Here is a 19,835-nt window from a genome sequence, read left to right as displayed (position 1 = left end):
GTTGGTTTCTTTTTTTTTGTTTGTTCAAAATGCTGTTGGTTTCTTTCTAGGGAGCTTTACACTGTATATCCGTATAAATAAATGTATAATATTCAGCACAAAATACGTATTCGAACAAATCGCTTAATTTATAAAGAAGTTGATGATATCCAAGTAAAATTCGTATCTATATTATTAGATCCTACTGATATTAATATATGGTAGTTACTAGTTAGTTAGGATAGTATGTGTATATAAAAATATTTCCGTTTCGTAAGAAATGTCATTTTGATATTTTGTACGTAAATTAAAAAAATAATTGATATTGACTAAATCTTTTATTAACTATACATATTTAACTAATAATATTTTAGATAAATAAAATTATTTATAAATTAATATATTTATAGTTAATATTAAATTAAAAATTATATTAAAATTCTAAAATGATATTTTTATAAAAATAATAAAATAACACTTTTTAGAATATATGCTAAAGTTTTAGAAGTATATATAGTAATGTGGCGTGCATTATTGGGTTTATGTTTATAGAATATATATATGAGGCACGATTATAGTGGCATACATCATCTTGTTCGTCACTCTCCCCATTTTTCACATTAAAAAAATAAAACAATTAATTTGGATTTCTTTTATTTTTCTATTCTGCAATAATCAATTTATCGCTTTTATCCACAGCAAAGATCTTCTATAAAAGATAAACGCCCTACATATAGTCAGAGTATATGATTGTATGATTGTATGAACATGTGCCTCATGCATAGGATATCAACATGAGTTATAACTCATTAACTGTTCAGCTCAGCTCGATTTTTTATAAGCATGATTTTTATTTTTAGGTTCATTTAATAAATGAGTTTAATGATCAAACTTAAATTAAATCACGAATTATATGATGAATATGAGATAACTCATGAGTGTAGTCATTTTATACTGTATATATATAATACAAAAATCTGGCAAAACAATTGGATTTCCCTTCAAAGTCAACTAAGACCCTTTGGACTCTTACTAGAAGACGCAAGTGACTTACGAGTTTCAGACCTACTCACTACGGAAGCAAAGTGGAACGAAAAGAGAGTTAAGGAGCTGCTACCTGAACTAGCGGAACAAATTATGTGCTTAAGACCGAGTCAAGAGGGAGTGGAGGATGCCTTCATCTGGCAACCAACTACATCTGGTATTTACTCTACCAAATCCGGATACCACTCAGCCATGACCTCGACGCTTAGCCAATCCAATGTTACTTCAACTCCGATAGCATACTCCATCGAATGGTTCAAGGATGTGTGGTCAGGTGCGATGTCACCGAAGCTGAAAGTTTTCTTCTGGTCTACCCTACAAAATGCATTACCTCTCGGTGAGAATCTACAAAAAAGGGGGATCAACCTAGAGGTTAACTGTCCTAGATGTGGGGAAAGAGAAACAACCACACACATATTTGCATCATGTCCCTTTGCTGAGCAGGTTTGGAAACTCATACCTCTGAGTAATGTAGTTCACCTAGCTACTGTGGAATCTTTCGAGAAGCTTGTGATCGCCTCCAGGAGTTTCATTTGTCTCCCACCGTCAGGGATCTCCACAAACATCGTGCCTTGGGTATGCTGGTACTTGTGGACGGCCAGGAACCAATTGATATTTGAACGAAGGAGCAAATCACCGGAGGAGGTTGCTACTGATCAAAGTCTGATAGCGTGCCGTGAATGGACCTCTGCACATCAGAAAACAGCAGATCAATCACCAGCCATATCTACCACGAGTCTACAACGACAGGAGCCGCCAAGTCCCTTACCTCCTACAACCACCGTGTGCAATACAGACGCTTCCTGGAGAAAGGAAACACAGCGAGCAGGACTAGGATGGATCTTCACAGAACCACACTCAGGGACGAAAATCAGAGGATCAGAGGCTCAGGACTTCGTCTCCTCACCACTTCTGGCTGAAGCCCTTGCATACCGAGCCAGTCTTCATCACGCGATTGCCCTAGGTTTCGACAACCTCCGGATCCAATCGGACAACCAAACGCTCATTCGAGCCATCAATAGCAAGCACCCCCCAAAAGAGATCTTTGGTGTCGTCTCCGACATCAACTGTCTAGCTGCTTGTTTCGCTTCTATCTCGTTTTCTTTCGTTTATCGCTCTGCAAACTCTGAGGCTGATGCTCTTGCAAAAGAGGCTCTCTTTCTATTTTCGCTTGGGCTTGTAATGGGATAAAAATCCCTTCTGAATTAATGAATTAGTTGTTAAAAAAAAATACTGTATATATATATATATATGGATGATTTCTATTTTTTTTACTTAAGAAAAAATAGTTTCTATATTAATCATATTTATCTTTTTAAACTAAATTGTAAAACCAAAATTAATAATATTTATATAAAATGTAAAAGAATATCAATATCAATCCTCATATACTTTAGAATTAAAATATATTCCTAAGATTTTCATGCGGAATATATATTCTTACGATTTGAATAAATGAAGTGTTTAAAGATGAATCATCACAAGAGCAAGTAACTCTCTGTTTATTTATTTTGTTTGTTGATATCCAGTAATTTACTGTAGTATTTATTACTTTGGTCAATGGCAAATGGAACAGTAGTGAACACTATTTTTTTTTTTGAAAAAATGAACACTAAATTTATTACTTAAGAATATTAAATTTATTACTTTGGTCGACGAGAAATGGAGCGATAATGAAACATTAGATACGTCGGTTTTGTATTTTGCCATAGACTCGTTCGACTTTCGAGTTTGAGGAGTCCAAATTTATAAAATGACAAATAAACACTATAACTTAATGACTTTTTGCTATAAATTAGATCAGTTTAAAAATAATACAAATCGATAAAATAAAAAGTAATAATTTATTTTTAAAAAGTAATGTAAATATAATCTCACTAAAATTATAAATTAATAATTTATATTTACAATTATTTTTTTGTCAACTCAATACATTTTATACATGTAAAAAATATTGTTCGTCTTATATCCACAATAAAATTATATTTACGTTTTCTTAAAATTTAATATATTTTGATGAGACATAGTAAAAATATTTATAAAACCACGTTTAAACTCTATGAAATATTAAATATAGTAAAAATAGTATGAATCGAATTTCAAAATTTAACTAATATATAATATACACAAAAAATAAATGTATTTTTTATTTCAGAAAATATATATTTAAAACTGAAAATCTAAAAAGTAAATTTTTTGTTAATTATTAACTCTATAATTTAATAAAATATCATAATCTCAACATTATTAATTTATAGAGTTTATGCCATAGATATAGATAGTCTGAGATAGCTAGTATGTAGTGATAAATATCTTTACATGAAACAATAGTTTCACTAGAGATCACAAGGCGACACAGCCTGTTTGTTTCCAATAAAATCGGAATGTTTGACAAAGGTGATAATTAATTATAATATACTAACTAGATCTTGACCCGCCTAACTGGACGGGTATTTATTTTATGTTTTTTTTTTTATAAATGATATATTTATAATATTTAAACATAAATTTAGATTGAAAATTAACATTTGTAGTTATAATAAAAATTAAGTTTAAAAAAATATTTTGATATAAATTTTAAATTCCGAATTAAACTAATATAGAGATGGGTCATAATTTTTTCAAATTCTAAAATCTTAGCATTATTAATAAAAACTAAAATAATTTATAAATAAATAAAACATGTAAACATATTTGAAATTAAAATAAATTTGTTAAAAAAAAATCTTACGCCATTGTTGTTTATTTCTATAGTTTGACCCGTGGCTATATAAATATTTGTTTTCACTTCATTTTTTTCTTTGTTCTAATGATAATATCTATATATATATATAAATTAATATGTATTACATAATTGTTAGTATAACATTTTAAAACAAAAAAAAATATTTATTACTTTAAATAATATTTATTTTTATTAATAAGTATTGAAAAAATATTTAATGTTAACAAAAAAATTATAAGGAAATTTATTTTGGTTAAGATTCATTCTATTAAAGAAGTATATTATTTTAAATTAGGAAAAGACATTAAATATTTAAATCTATCATTTAAATAAGGAAAATACAAAATTCTCTATTATCTTTGTTACCAAACAATTTTTTTTTTTAAACTCATATCCTTATTACCAAATAAAGCTTAAAGTACTTCTACTTTAATAAGATAGATTATTTTTTATTAATAAGTATTGAAAATATTTAATGTTAACAAAAAAAATTATAAGGAAATTTATTTTGGTTAAGATTCATTGTATTAAAAAATCTATTATTTAAATTAGGAAAAGAAATTAAATACTTAAATATATCATTTAAATAAGGAAAATACAAAATTCTCTAATATCTTTGTTACCAAACAAAATTTAATTTTTTTTAAACTCCTATCCCCTATTACCAAACAAAACTTAAAGTACTTCTACTTTAATAAGATAGATATTTGCTCTAGCCAGTTATGTTATGTACATGTATGTATTTATATGCACTATTGATTAATTTACACGCACTTTTAGCCAGTTATGTACATGTATGTATTTATATGCACTATTGTTTAATTTACACGCACTTCAGGTTCTTTTCAAACTATTTATTATAATAATATAAAATTAAACAAAAAATGGTGGAAGAGACACAAACAATTATCAAATTTCTATTACTAAAATTATTAATTGTCATATATATTAGTCATATTTGGTAATTTGTAATTTTTATTTAAGAAAATAAAAGAAAATAATAATTGTAAATTATTAGTTAATTTTGTAACTAGTTTAAATGAAATTATAGTATATATTTTAAATGAACCAATATTTTTTCTAAGAATTCTAAAATCATTATGGTGATGACATGTGGTTACCCTAAAAAGTTATAGTACTCCTCAATTAATATATATAAGGGTTTAACAAGTATAAGAAGAGTAATGAATGTTTTGTGTCCAATTTTAAATGCAAACTAGACCATGATCCGCCCATTCGGGCGAGTGTTTATTTCATTTTAAAATTTTTGGTTTATACGATTATTTTGTAATAGTTATTTATAATATATTGAGTTTTTTTGTGTGTGTTTGTAATAACAATAAAAATGTGTGGAAAATATTTTGTAGTATATAAAGAAAGTTTAAAATGAACAATGATAGATTACATCCGAAATATATAAATCAACTTAGTTAAACAATGATAGATTATATACAAAATAATTTTGTATTATATAAAGAAAGCTTGACCTGCACATCTGTGCAGATATTAATTTCTATTTTTTGTAAAAAAATATTATATTGTACGAATAATAGTCTATGTTTTTTTGAATTTATTGAACAAAATAACTGTTTAATATGAAATTTAATAGTTTATATTTTATACTCTTCCACATTTATTATATTTAATTTTTATTAGACTATTATTTATATAAAAATATACATAAAGTTCTGTATTTTCGTATACGCAGGTTTACTAATGTAAATCAATTATTTCTTTGTTTTAATTATGTTACGTATTAAAGGTAGCCAAACATGGAAATACATATATTTGAGTTATGTATATCACCATATTATTAATATAAACCTCCACAGTAACAAAGAAAAATTTATTTTTGAAAAGATATTCATTACATTTCTGTTATTATAAGCATCTTATAGTTTTAGAAAGTATCTTTCGTTTGGAAGCAATGGTAAACTGATTTGCCTAAACTAATATCATTGGATTTTTTTAAGGAAAGTAAAAGAGATTTAAGAAATGATTTAAATAAAATAGAAAAAGATATAGATTGCTTAAATGTAGGATTATTTAAACCATATAATAATAAGGAAACAACTAAACATGTTAGGGAAAACAATAATGATGGTTGTTATAAATCGGATCATTAATTAATATCGAATCATTTAATTAAAATCATTAAAGTAAAATAAGGTTACAAAAAGTCATGTTTAATAATAGGTAGGTTAATTTAGCATTAATATGTGGAGGTCCATCTTTAAAATTTACCTAGAAGAAGTTGTAATGTTTCTGTTTTAATAAGATAGATTAAAAAGTTGACAACATGTAGCAAATATCAAGTAATGGACAAATAACAGGGAAAATAACGAGTTAAGTATTAAAAATAATAATGATACTTGATATTTGATTTGATCTTTCGACTAATAAAAATTATCGCTTGTTATCTATTATATTAAAACAGAAGTTATGACTTCTAATTTATGTGTGATTTTTTTGAAAATGAAATATCTACTAGACTTGGTCACACTACATTTTTAATCATTATTAATCTTTGAATTACTTTAATCATAATATATTTTGATATCTTTATATTAAAATTTAAATATATATATATATATATTTTTGTTTTTTAATTTCGAAAAATATTTTAAAAAGATCTTAACAAGATCTTAATTTTCAAAATTATATGTAAATATTTTAACTAATCCAGTAATTAGTTTTGAAATATTATTATACATTAATATATTCAGTTGTTTTTATAAAATGAAAAATAAAATACTATATCTTACTTTTATCTATTATATAATCACAATCAATCATGTTAATTGTTTATCATATTGAACTTAATATGATAAAATTATATTAAATTGATAAAATTTTAAATTTTATTTTCATAAATATAAAATATTTTTAAAAATATATAATATGACAGAGCGGCTTAACATTAGCAAACTATATACTACATGTATAAAATTAACATATCTTTCACTTTTATAGATATAATAATATATTGCGTAAAATGAATAAACATGGAAAATACTGCTAAAAAAATCCAGCTTTGAAAGACGGGTAAAAATTTAACATCAATTAAATAAAAAATAATTGTCAAATATGTTTTTCATACACATATTAATATGTTTAATAACTAAATGCAAATACAATAAGATAAATATATACTAAGAAGCAACAAATACGTACGACGGTTTAAGCAGTTGATTATTTACAACATGCAAACTATACATTATTGTATTTGAAATAACTTTATAAATATTTAAATATATGAATAAAATTACTAATGATCTAAATAAATAAAAAATAAATAAATATAATATATATATATATATATATATATAATGAAAATAAAATCCGCACAGTTGTGCGAGTCGAGAACTAGTTTACATTACAACACTAAATACTTTAATTTTTAAGACATGTACGAGTTAAATAGCGAGTTTAAGTTTAAGACGAGTAACTTGGAATAACTCTACCTCTTAAGTATGTGAATGGAAGGGCAGGACAATGACAATTCATACACTTGGACATGAAAACTGTTTTTGTGTTTTCATTCACACTTTTTTAAAAATTTCAAAAATAATATGCAGTCGATATGCACATATGTTATATTTTGTTTTTTTCTGTAAAAAAAACAGTTAAACTACATGCAGTTCAATCTATCCAATTTTTGATGTACATTTGTTCTGCCTCTTTGATCCAATAAATAATTTTTCTAAACTGAATTAATTCTACAATTATTTATTTATTATATATAACCTAAAAGCTTACAAGTATTACACTGATAAAATAAAGAAATCTAGTGATCTATTGTGTGGCTTTTCCTTATTTCTTGTTTTTTTTTTTTGTTATTTATAAAATATATATTAATTGTTATAAAATATAATGTATTTAATTTTAAAAGTTTCATAAGTTTAAAAAGGGTGTTATAGTGTGATGTCTTGTGTTTTTTTTGTGGTGATGTGTTGTGTCTCATTCTTTTTCTTATTGTTTAAGAATGATAAATAAATATATATGTGAGTATATTTATTTTTAAAAATAGTACTATATATATATTTATATATTAGTCATTTATAAATTAATATGATTTGTATTATAAACATGAATATTGAAATAAAATAAATAAACTATTTTTATAAGTTTAGTTTTATCATATATATTTTAGTTGTTCTTATAAATATATTTATAATTTATAAATTATATTTTCATGCTATGCATATAGATATAATTAAAATATTTATAAGAAGTTGTAAACAGATCATATTTTTATTAAATTACATTATCTCTGTTTATATATTATTTGTTTTGATATTTTAGTATAGTTTTTATTGTTTAAATATATTATATGTATTTTTAACTGTTTTCACCATTCATAACTTTTAAAATTATTTTTCTGCTTAATTACATATTTCCTGCATAATCCGTTTGAACTGTACTTGTTCTCCTTGATCTGTATTATCTGTGATATGTATGATGTTCACTGCTTGTATTGATTTTATCATTGGAAGTTTAAGTATTTCTTGCCACTCTTTGGACATATAGCATTGGGTAGTTTTGATTCGATGGCTCGTTATAATTAAGATTTGCTGCCGTTTGCCACGTGGTTCTGCTCGGATAGAAAATATAAATATTATTTTTACCCACATATACATCAACTATACGACACATATTGTCGATGAGAATATCCTTTGGACATTTCGTTGAGCTTAATCATTTGATGCTTTATCGATGATTTGACCACAATTCTTAATTTCTCACTTCAAAGTTAAAATCAATCAACATTAGTGTTTGTTCATAAAACTTGCATAAGTTCAAGTCCGTTATCGTTTTCAAGTCTAACTGCGTAAATAGTTTTTCTGAGAAAATCTGCGTATATAGTTAACCTTATAATATTCTGTGTTTCGCTTTTCTGTTAAAGATTACATAAATCTTTGGTATTTCGTCATTTTCGCTGACATTCATTTATTTCTTCTTTGTTTTTTTTTGGTAGAAATGTAAAGAAAATGTAAAGAATTTTTTTTTTTGGTATTTCGTCATTTTCGCTGACATTTTTGGTAAAACTGTAAAGAAAATTTTCGCTGGTATTTCGTCATTTTTTTTAGAGACATTTAATTTTCTCACTTTTTATAACTAAGAGAGGAACAAAAAAAACTCAATAAACATTATTTGTTGGTTCATATTTATTTTTTGAACACCAGTTGGTTCATAAACAAAACAAAAAACATTATTTGTTGGGGTCTCTGTCTCTCATATTAGACGAAGAGCCAAATTAAGCGCCGCAAATCAGAACGCTCATTATAGTATTATAAAAATAAAAACAAATATGAACCAACAAATAATGTTTATGAACCAACAGTGTTCACTATATTTTTTCATCAAATAAATAGACTGGACCATCATATCTCTATGCGAAGGTCAGTCTTCGCCAAACTAGAATGGCTACAAAGTTTTGCTGAGTGTCGACATACATGTCACCAAACTCTACCGTTGTGGGAATAATATAAAAGCATTGCAACATATTTATATGGAACTAGACAATACCAACCACATGCATGACGGTTTCTATATTTGTCAAGAACCTTCATAAAATAATTTTATTTATAAGAAAACAAAAAATATCACATGTTAACATATATTTCTGCGAATCACAATGCCGGATTTCGCGGTCTGAATAAGGTAAGAGTAAGTAGTATAAATGGAAAACATAAGTGCCAACCTTCCACTATAGGAAAGTGGTTAGGCTTAAATTAGTTGGGAGAAAAGTCACCTTCTACTTTGGGTAAGTAGTGAACATATAATTGTATCATTATATTCGCTCACTTAGTATATTTTTGTTATTGTAAACGCAAATACTGACACGTGAACGGCCAAAATGAGTTGTCTAAGTATTATAATTTAGATTTAGATGGAAGTATGGAACCACCGTATCGTTTCGCCATCCAATGATGTTTTTCAGATTAGATTTTTGCATCCACTGAACCTCTTTTGACCAACACAAGCAGTGAATTATATATTATTCTCTTTCATTATTTCAAATTTTAAAGATAATGCAAGTTAAAACTTTCAAATATTAACACAAGGAAAAATGCTCTCGACAGACGACAATGGAAGAGTCTCTCTCTCTCTCTCTCTCTCTCTCTCTCTTTATATATATATATATATCATTTGTACACTTTGTGCGACTTACGCATCGAATGTATTTGGATTTAGTTACTCACTTGAACAAACCACAAAGCAATCAGGATAAGCACAAATAAACACCAAAATGTTTACCTGTGTTCACTTTACTCCTCCAATCTGGAGAAGTAGGTATACTTAATGGAGTTGGAATCTCCATCATTAGAACAACTCTAAGTCCGAGCTCAAGAATACAATTCTAACATCTCATGTGTTCTCCCTTGATCCTTCAACAAAAACACTGAATCGTCTCACTCTATCTCTTAGCTTTTTCTATCCCTCGAGTTCACTAAAAACAAGACTAACTAACAATGACTTGGCATTTAGTCGTTTACTCATATCCGAGTAAGCCTTGGTTTTAGTAAACCGATCTACTCAATAACCAAGAAGATAGATCTACCAGCTTAAAATACTAAGTCACATTTCTTCATATTTGAATGTTAAAAACACAAAGGATGCTTTGAATTCCCATGATATATTTTTTTGACAAAGGAATTCTCGTAATATATAAAATACATCACATATAATTGTGAAAAGTATAAAAATATTTTTTTTTTAATTTCCTTATTTCACCATCAGAAATCTCACATTAAACCTCTACGACAATCTCTGAATTATGTTGAAGCATCCACATGGACATCCTCAGTTGTTACTTTTCAATAGGTTGGCTACAAATCGTTTAGTCGGTAAATTTTGTTATGCATGTAGAGGGGCCGGTCTAACTTTTTTTAAAAACATGTAATGCCCTACACTCAAATACAAGTTTATGCATTCATTCTGCGTATAGGTTTTTTTAGGGTTCCCTACTTCCCTACATACAACTAATATTGTTGTAAAAAATCGGGATCCCCAAAGAGGTTGATTCCTTTGCCTATGCCCTGACCAGACTTGTGCATGTATTATCGATTCTTATATTTTGTCCTACTTCATAATACTTTTAAGGTTTTAATAATAATAGAAAGCTAAAAAACCAAAAATTAATTTCGTATTCATATCTTTACACTTTTTTGTCAAACCATTCCATTATCTAAAACTTCAAACATACAATAAATAGAAGAAATTAACCATTCTCTCACAGCAAAAATAAGACACTGTTCAAATATGTCGGTAGGAGAATCACCGGTAAAACTGGAATCATAAACCATAGTTACCATATGTCGTATATGTTGTGACGTTGAAAACCAACATTTACCTCTAGAATACATCACTAAGATAAGTCTGGTTACATCTTTTGGCCCCGTCAGACCACCGATAAACAAGATAGCAAAACGGTGAAAAAGTCGAAAAGCTTCTCCGATATTTTTTTTTGTAAAGCTTCTCCGATATTGCAATCAAGATAAGACGATCTCTCATCAGCCGATCTCTCATATCTTTACATATAACAATATAATACATTGTCTATATAGCAAAGCCACACACATATATATGTGTGTGTATATATACTTTTAATATTTTCCTTTTTTTGAAAAAATTGGATTAAGTTTATTTCATAAATTAGTCTCTAAAAAGCAAACAGTGTATATATTAACAAATAATATATGAAATATATACACTATGATTAGATTCCAACATGGATACTAATTGTGTGTTTGTATATTGTCAGAAGAGAACGTGGACAACAATCAAAATATAACTCCACCATATTAATATATCCTCGAGTTGGCCAAATATTAATATTTCTTTTTGATATCTCCCAACATGTATGATCTGTCTTGACACTTTTGGTGTTTGAGATATTTTCGTGTAAATGTGAAAGTGAACTTATGTGCTTTTGATCCCTATAGCATTCACTAGTGGAATGTTAAGTTTGTGCTTCTTTGGCACAGCATAACTCAGTTATCTATTTTCCCTCATCCTATATGCGCACACACACACATACATATATATATGTCCAAATACATAGACAATTTATTCCTTTGTATTGAACCAGATTTTTTCCAATTTTCAACCCGTATTTTTCGTTATAAACTTGCAGTTCTTTTACAAAAGAAAAAAAGAATATAGACCTAGAGTAATAATTGCTTTTACAAAAAAAAACTGGAGTAATAGTTTAACCGCTGCTATATAGTCGTTAACACTTTCGCCATCCGCCAAATTTAGGAAATAACAATTTGTTTAGCCGTTTAGGTAAGATCAATTCGATGACTTAACTAACGTGTACGTAAATCTTAAAAGATTTTAAATCTACGACAAGCAACCTAATGTTGCTCTTCCCTTGCAAAAGTTGTTAAATGAAAACAAATGTAAAATCATATTGCGTACCGATTACTTTTGAAATGTCTTAATCTCAACACACACAAACACTCTTTTGAACCGTTGACTTTGCTTTATTTTGTTTATACATTTATTTTCTCCAAACAATCGTGGATCACCTTATCAGTTTAATTAAGTGGAAAAATATTTAAGAAAAGTAAAATATACGTTATAAACTTATAGTATAAGAATAATGCCGTTAATTTCGTCACAATCCCACTAGTTTTGATTGGTCTCTCCACTGTGTTGCCACCCACCACTCACATTACATATCCAATGTTTACGGTTCTGCTTACCAAAATAACAATATGTTTTTAGATATAGGTTTATGACAACGACCGGTTACTAAACGCCCTTTAATCTTCAAATAAAAATAAGTCATATTCAAATTGCATACTTACTCTTTTTGACGTGGGTTAACTACACTCGTTAGTTTCTATTTCGAAAATTGACTGAAATTGACTTTGATGATTGATCTCTTCCATGCATACACCGAAATTGACTAACTAAATTTATACAGCGTGTGATTTGGTTATTGACTTATGTTTCAGTCCAAAAGTTTACTCGAGTCTTGTCTCTCTATCATTTGTCCATTTTAAAATTTTTATCATTAAATATAGGGTGTTTACCAATAAAAAACATTTGATGAATGATGGTGGCACAAACCATAAAACATTTCCATAAGTAAAAAGGGATGTAATGTAACTAAAATAAAATAAAAATCATATACAAAAAGGGGGCAGGTATTTGAAGTCGAATCTTATGTTGTTTAGAGACATACATATATAAACATAACTTTTAGTTTAATACAACTATAATATATACTTCTCACTATGAACAACAAACTGAAAGAATAACAGAAACCAGCTGAGCTCGAACGGCTACCCTACAGCCCAAAAGCTACAAGCTGGACCCTCAAATCTTTCATATTTCTACATTGACCCCCTAAAAAGGGGACTAACAAACCGCACCCCCAAATTAAAGGAAAAAAAACACAAGAGGAGGTGATTCCGGGGACGTATATGCACAGCATCCCACTGGTAATATCCCTCTCTCTTCTAGAAGCTCACGTACTATGCATTCGTGTGTATTTACACATAACACTCACACCTGATTCGCCAAGTCACTAGCCCCGATGAATGTGCCGTGAAACCCATACGGAACCCTTGACGGAAGCTTAACCGTCGCTTCAACCTCCAAGCTAACGGCGTTAACTACCTGCAACTCAGACTTCCACGTCATCTCATCATGAACGAAACAGAGGATGTAACCGTCGTCTTCACCTCCTCCCTCCCCCGGGAGAAACAGAGGCTCTCCACCGTAACGGTCGTCCCCGTAGAGATGCTTCTCGACTTCCCCGGTGAAAAGATCGACTTTCGCGAAGCCGGAGACTTTAGGCCACGGCTCGGCTAACGCGAGGTAAGCGTACCGCGTTTTACGGCCGAGCATGTTCCGGTTCACCATCCCCGCCTCGAGGTTGACTTGCTCCTCTCCGTGGGAGATGATCGGACGGCGAGTGGACTCTCCGGTTCTGAGATTGAGGCGAATCTCGGAGAGGACGCTCCTTAGACTCTCGTCGGACTCGTTGAAAATCGAGTCCGGCGGAGTCATGCAGGAGCCGATCACGACGACCTCCTCCGTCTCCGGCTCCTCCCAGGCGTTCCAGAGGTGGAAGCAGAAGCATCCCGGCGCCTCGATCCACCTGATCCCCGACGAGTCTCCGGCGTACTTGTCGAGGACTCCGAATCTCGCGACTTTGTCCTTGTCGTAGACCACCGGAGAGCCGCCGCGGATCATCTCCGGGAGCTTGAACACGACTTGCTGGTCCGGGATGACGACGAAGTTCTCCGTGATCGCGAAGTCGTGCATCATCGTCGGTTGCTCGAGGTTGATCTCGACGTCCGGTGATTTTGTCCCGTCGGGTGAGAATCGGAAGTACTTCAGGTAAGGCTTCGAAACGACGTCGTAGCTTAGAGCGAAAAGCTCTCCGGATTCCGGGTCGACTTTCGGGTGGGCGATCATTGTGGATTGTAACTGCCCGTCGAAATCGTAACGGCCAACGGTTTTTAAGTCTCCGCTTGGAGTGATACGGACTTGGTATGGTAAATCGTCCTCCGACATGGCTAATAACCGGTTGTTGAAATAGACTAAACCGGCGTTAGCTACTCCGGTTCCGTGTGTTGGATCGACTAAACCGGCTGCGGCTCTGGCGTAGAATAGCATGAGACGAGCGATACCGGTGTGACCGTGAAGCTCGCCGATGGCTTTGGGGAAAACCGGTCGACCCAATTTACGCTCCTGGATAAACCGGTTTGTCTGAGTAAACCGGCAGGCGTAGCTAGCTGAACCGTCTTCGAATTTGACGGCGTGAACCATCCCGTCCCCGTCGAAGAAGTGGTGACCGGTCACCGGCTCGTGAAGCGGGTTGGCTCCGTTGCGCACGTACACTCCTTTGATGGAATCCGGTATTTTCCCGACCACCGGGAGATTACGCCGGACGGGCTGTTCGTTCACCGGAGCGAAGTTTCCGGCGATCTGAACACTAGGATCGGCGGTTTTAGGAAGCGGGTGGTGTCGCTCGTGGCTCACGAGGAAGCCCTCCGCCGCGTCCAGCGCCGCCGCCGCCGCTCTCTGGAACATGTTCATCTGTTTAGTGTCGGAGTCTTTGGCTTTGGGGTTGACAGCAATGGCGGGAGAGGTTGAGGACTGCTTGGAGAAGAGAAGAGCAGGAGGAGTGTGAAGCGCAGAAGAAACATTGAGCTTTCGTTGGGCGCGACTTGTCATAGGCATAGAGCAAGAATAACTCAAGGAGCTTTGAGAAGATGATAATGACGACTGAGTATGATTACCACCGACCCATCTCCGAGAAACCGCCGTATTCGCCGTGAAAGAAGCCATTTTTTAAGTATGCTTTGATCAGTATTAGTGCTTTAAAAGTGGTCGTTCTGTTGTGAGATCGTAAAAGTCTCTGTTTCTTTTTTAATTTGTTGTTGAAGTGGAGAAGGGAAGAGAGAGTTGGTTTGAGAGCGATGAAGTGTTGAGGGGTTATATAAACCGGGAAGGGAATGGTGGGTTCCATCTGGGTGGCCACGTGTTGAATCAGTGACAGGGAGAGAGGGATGGAGTGAGTGGGTGTTAAGAGAAAAAGGGTATTTTGGGAACAAACAGAAAAAACAGAGTAATATGGTTCAAAGTTGAGACCTTTCACACTTGGACAAATGCATCCACTTCAAACTTTAACTCCCTTTGTCTTGTTTGTGTCTTTCTTCTGTTTCTATGTTTGTGTTAACAAGTCTTTGGCAACTTGAACATAACATATCTCAGTGCAGATTATCTATTGAAATTTATCCTCTTCAACACGACATTTCCCTTATAAAAACATTTAGTGTGCATAAAATTATAAAATTTCATTTGCATTTATTGGTAAAATGATGTTTCTTTAGCTACAATTACCAACTTGGCTTATGTCGTGACTCGAGGGCTTCTTGTTTGAGAATTCCAACATGCCCTATTCATTTCCACATGCAAATATCTCTAATCTTTATTACATTATATGTTTCTTTGTATGACACGGTCTTGTTGGAGTGCTTTGGGCTTGACTCAAGCGTTCACTATTTGTACTAGTAAATCCAGGCATATCATATAAATTTTCCACTGCTATTGAATGTGATAACACAAGCAACAAACCTTCCGATGATGATCTCATTTAAAATCTAACTGTGTTATCATTATGTAACTTAACCAACTTGAATTTGTAATTGCCGAGGATCTAAACTAATTAGAGCATATCCAATATCACTCTATTTTTCACTACAGAATAGAGTGTAGAGTAAAAATGTTTTAATGATATTTTATTTTTTATTTTATAATAGAATGAAAATACGTTTATTTTAAATACAGAGTAGTTTATTTTTTTATTCGTCTCTCTATTTTTACTCTAAAATATAGTATCATTTGAGAAAACTTCAACTCTATTATAGAGTTTTTTTAGAGTAAACCATTAGAGATAGTCTTAGTAAAGAAAAAACGTTTAATTCAAACCTAGCATGAAATTTTAATTACTAATGTGAAATTTTAATTCGTTAGTTAATATATCATTCACGCTCAACGTAGAAAAGTGAACCATATGGGTGTGGTCGGGTGACACATGACGTCCCAAATATCTTTAAAGAATCTGGATTCGAATACACGTCAATTCGGGTTTAACCATCCATATGGCCAGGCGACATGACCCCTTCGTTTCTTTGCTGACCAACTAGCATTTAATTCCTCTTGCAAACAAGTGGGTCTGGCTGGCGCCGGTAGTCAAGTCCTCAAAGAATTAATCGGTTGGATCTCGGTATATTGGATATTTCCAAGTTATAAAAAAAAACATAGACAAATGGGAAGAACAATTTTAAACTAATTGATGATAAGTTGATTTAGCTTAATCCTTTCACATATTAATCTGTTAACTACATACGTAAGACTTACAAAATACTATTTCAATAAAGGAAAAGAAAGATATCACAACTCATCGTGTCTTCTGTCTATCTATCTCTCTCTATGTTTTTTTTTTTGCCCAAATGTGAATTTTCATATTAATGAAGCGGGATTGTAAAGATACAATAGTTTTTTAAACAAACTAGAATTTTCCCTGGCAAAAATAATAAAAACAGGGCTCAGTCTAGGAGAAGAACTTCCAACATGAATGGAAGTGGCAGTGGGTTTTACTCAAAAGCGAGCCAATGTTGCATTAGGTCGCTGAATTTCCGTTGTTGCCGGTGTCCTAGAATGGTATCACGGACTTGGCGGTCAATGATCTTGAACACTTGGGCTGGCGTTGAGTTGTTGTTGTCGTGTAATCTTATGTTCCTTGAGACCCAGGTGTTGTAGATTGTTGCTTGGGAGACAAGACATTTGAGGAGCCTAGAGCAGTGAGGGATCCTTAATTTTAGCCATTCCGAGAATGCTGTCCATGTGTGAAAAGCCAATTGACTTAGGCCTAACCTTCGCAGAACCATATTCCAGAGTTCCTCTGACCAAGTGCATCTCAGGAAGATATGATCTTTGTTCTCAATCATTGAATTACAGAGGCAGCAGCATAAAGGGACCTCTAAGCCCCAACTCGCCAACCTTTCCCTTGTGGAGAGCCGATCATACTGAGTTACCCAGTGAGTAAAAGATTGTCGTGGAACAGCACCTTTAAACCAGACAGAAGACGCGCAGTCTTTTAGTTGCTCACGTGGGCGGATTACCTCCCAAGTCTCCTTAGTTGGGAAACCTTTTGCCTTTGACCCTTCTATCTCCCAGAAGTAGGTGTCTGCGTTTGATGAATCTTGAGAAGGCGGGGGCAAGGTGATAGTGGTGAGATGAAATTAGAGCTCCTCAGCAGCTGGAGAGCGTGCTCCCCGAAGCTGCCAGCCCTCGTCCACATAAACATCTGAGACCACTGCATTTAACGGGACAGATAGCTCAAGCGGACCTCTCAGACCAAATAGTTTAATTAGAGGTCCCAAGGGTGTCCAGTGATCCCACCAGAAGCTGATGGTGGTTCCGTTGCCCAGTTCGGCCCTTAGAAACAGAGCAGCGAGAGTCGCAGTTTTAACATACTGCACCATGTCCAAAAACTTTCTTTCTCCTCCTCAATTTCCCAAAAATTCCTACCAGCCATCCTGTTTTATTTTATCCAATCAGCCCAGAGCGAGTCAACACTATCAAAAAGCCTCCAAATCAACTTTAGACACAGAGTTTTGTTCCACAAACCAAAATCACGCAGACCTAACCCTCCTTCCCGTTTAGGAAGGCAAACTGTAGTCCAAGCAATTTTGACATTGGCATTACTGGTAATCTTGCCACTCCACAGAAACTTCGTACAGAGAGTTTGGATTTGCTTCAAACACCCTTTTGGTAATAAAAATGTTGAGGTCCAGAAGTTTATGGAGCCGTAGATGACAGAGGACATGAGCTGTTTCCTTCCTGCATAAGAAAGGGCCTTAGTAGACCAAGCAGTGAAACATGCATTTAACTTATCAAGCAGAGGTCTGTAGTCAGTGATCCGGAGCTTCTTGTGCATTAGTGGCAACCCAAGATACCTTATAGGTAATGAACCAAGCGTGAAACCTAGACTTGCAAGGTCATTAGATTCATTCTGGTTCATACCTGCCGTGTAAAGCTCTGTTTTTGCTCTGTTCATTGTTAGACCCGACCAACTCGAGAAAGAGTCAAATGTCCTCGCTATTGTTTCCAGAGACGGTTTCTCTCCATCAAAAAATACCATAATATCATCAGCAAACGCAAGATGTGTGACACTAGGTGAGGACGCTTTTGGATGATACCCGACAGAACCTTCACTGAATTTGCGATTCAGCATCTGAGAAAATACCTCAAGGGCTAAGACAAAGAGATAAGGAGAGAGGGGATCACCCTGTCTTAATCCCTTGGTGCCTTTGAAATACCCACAGAGTTCATCGTTGATTGCAACCAAGAATCGCGTTGTCGTGATACACTGCTCTATTAGTTTCCTGAACATTGGAGGGAATCCATTGCCTCAAGAGTGTTTAGAATGAAGCTTCAGTTCAGAGTATCAAAAGCCTTGTGTAGATCAACTTTAAGCATGCAGCGCTTTGAGATGGACTTCCAGTTATAGCCCTTAACCAGTTCAGTGGCGAGAAGAACATTTTCAACAAGTAGACGACCCGGAATAAAAGCTGACTGGGCGTTAGATACAAGCCTCGGGAGTACCTGCTTTAGGCAGTTAGCCAGAAGCTTTGACGCCACCTTATAAACAGAATTGCAACAGGCTATTGGCCTGAAGTCTGATAATTTGCAAGCGCTAGGTTTCTTCGGGACTAATGTGAGAATAGTGGAATTCCATTGCTGCAGTAATTGTCCCGTCCGAAGAAACTCACCTACTGCATGTATCATATATGCCCCAACAATGTCCCAGTGAGCAGTGAAAAATTCCCCAGGGTAACCATCAGGCCCTGGTATCTTGTTTTTAGGGAGAGACATGAAACCTTGTTTTATCTCCTGAGCAGTGAAAGGAGCCTCAAGGAGAGAGATAGATGCCTGGTCACAGTTTATCGGTGTCAATGCCGCAATATCCTGAGGTGTCGAGATTGATGGAACCGAGGAACCTCCGAGCATATCCTGATAGAAATTCACCGCATGGTCTTTAATAGCATCAAGATCGTCTATGATAACATCATTATCATCCATAAGAAAAACAATCTGATTCTGATCTCTTCTTGCCTTGATAACTCTATGGTAGAAAACCGTATTAGCATCACCAAGTGTCGTCCACTGTATTCGAGATCGCTGCATGAGGAAGGAATCTTCTGCTTTTGCAAGAGTAGACCATTTGAGATGAGCAGCTTTCTCAGCTTTTGCATTTATCGGCGAAGGACAAGCCAAAGTTGAATGTTGGCAGCCGAGAAGATCCTCAAAAGCCTCAGAAACTCTCTTCTCTAAATCTGAATAATTTTCCTTGCTGAAGTTCCTGATCACCGGTTTTAGTTCTTTCAGCTTTTTTGAGACTCGGAGTTGGTGAGATCCACTGAGAGAGAGAGCGTTCCAGCATTCTTTGATTAGTGTAGAAAAATCCGGATGTTGGGCTAGGTGGGCAAAGTACTTGAAGGGTCTCTTCTGTTTAGGTTTATTCTGATCCAAAAATACACAGCAGAGACTG

The 19,835-nt window shown here is 33.2% G+C and overlaps 3 protein-coding genes across 3 annotated transcripts; 1 reads left to right on the top strand and 2 right to left on the bottom strand.

Moving 5' to 3' along the window:
• Positions 1-1,116: 1,116 nt before the first annotated feature.
• On the top strand, positions 1,117-2,214 carry LOC130497021 (uncharacterized). The gene has a single exon (XM_056989846.1). The coding sequence runs from the start codon at positions 1,117-1,119 to the stop codon at positions 2,212-2,214; it is 1,098 nt and encodes a 365-aa protein (XP_056845826.1).
• Positions 2,215-13,101: 10,887 nt separating this feature from the next.
• On the bottom strand, positions 13,102-15,195 carry LOC130495887 (9-cis-epoxycarotenoid dioxygenase NCED3, chloroplastic-like). The gene has a single exon (XM_056987467.1). The coding sequence runs from the start codon at positions 15,062-15,064 to the stop codon at positions 13,271-13,273; it is 1,794 nt and encodes a 597-aa protein (XP_056843447.1). The 5' UTR covers positions 15,065-15,195; the 3' UTR covers positions 13,102-13,270.
• Positions 15,196-16,875: 1,680 nt separating this feature from the next.
• Positions 16,876-17,229, bottom strand: LOC130497019 (uncharacterized). Its single transcript, XM_056989831.1, has one exon. The coding sequence runs from the start codon at positions 17,227-17,229 to the stop codon at positions 16,876-16,878; it is 354 nt and encodes a 117-aa protein (XP_056845811.1).
• Positions 17,230-19,835: the final 2,606 nt, after the last annotated feature.

This window comes from Raphanus sativus, chromosome 6 (genome assembly GCF_000801105.2).
Source record: "Raphanus sativus cultivar WK10039 chromosome 6, ASM80110v3, whole genome shotgun sequence".
Taxonomy (NCBI): domain Eukaryota; kingdom Viridiplantae; phylum Streptophyta; class Magnoliopsida; order Brassicales; family Brassicaceae; genus Raphanus; species Raphanus sativus.
The sequence above is the reverse complement of the archived record's forward strand: the minus strand, read 5'-3'. Positions and strand labels throughout refer to the sequence as shown.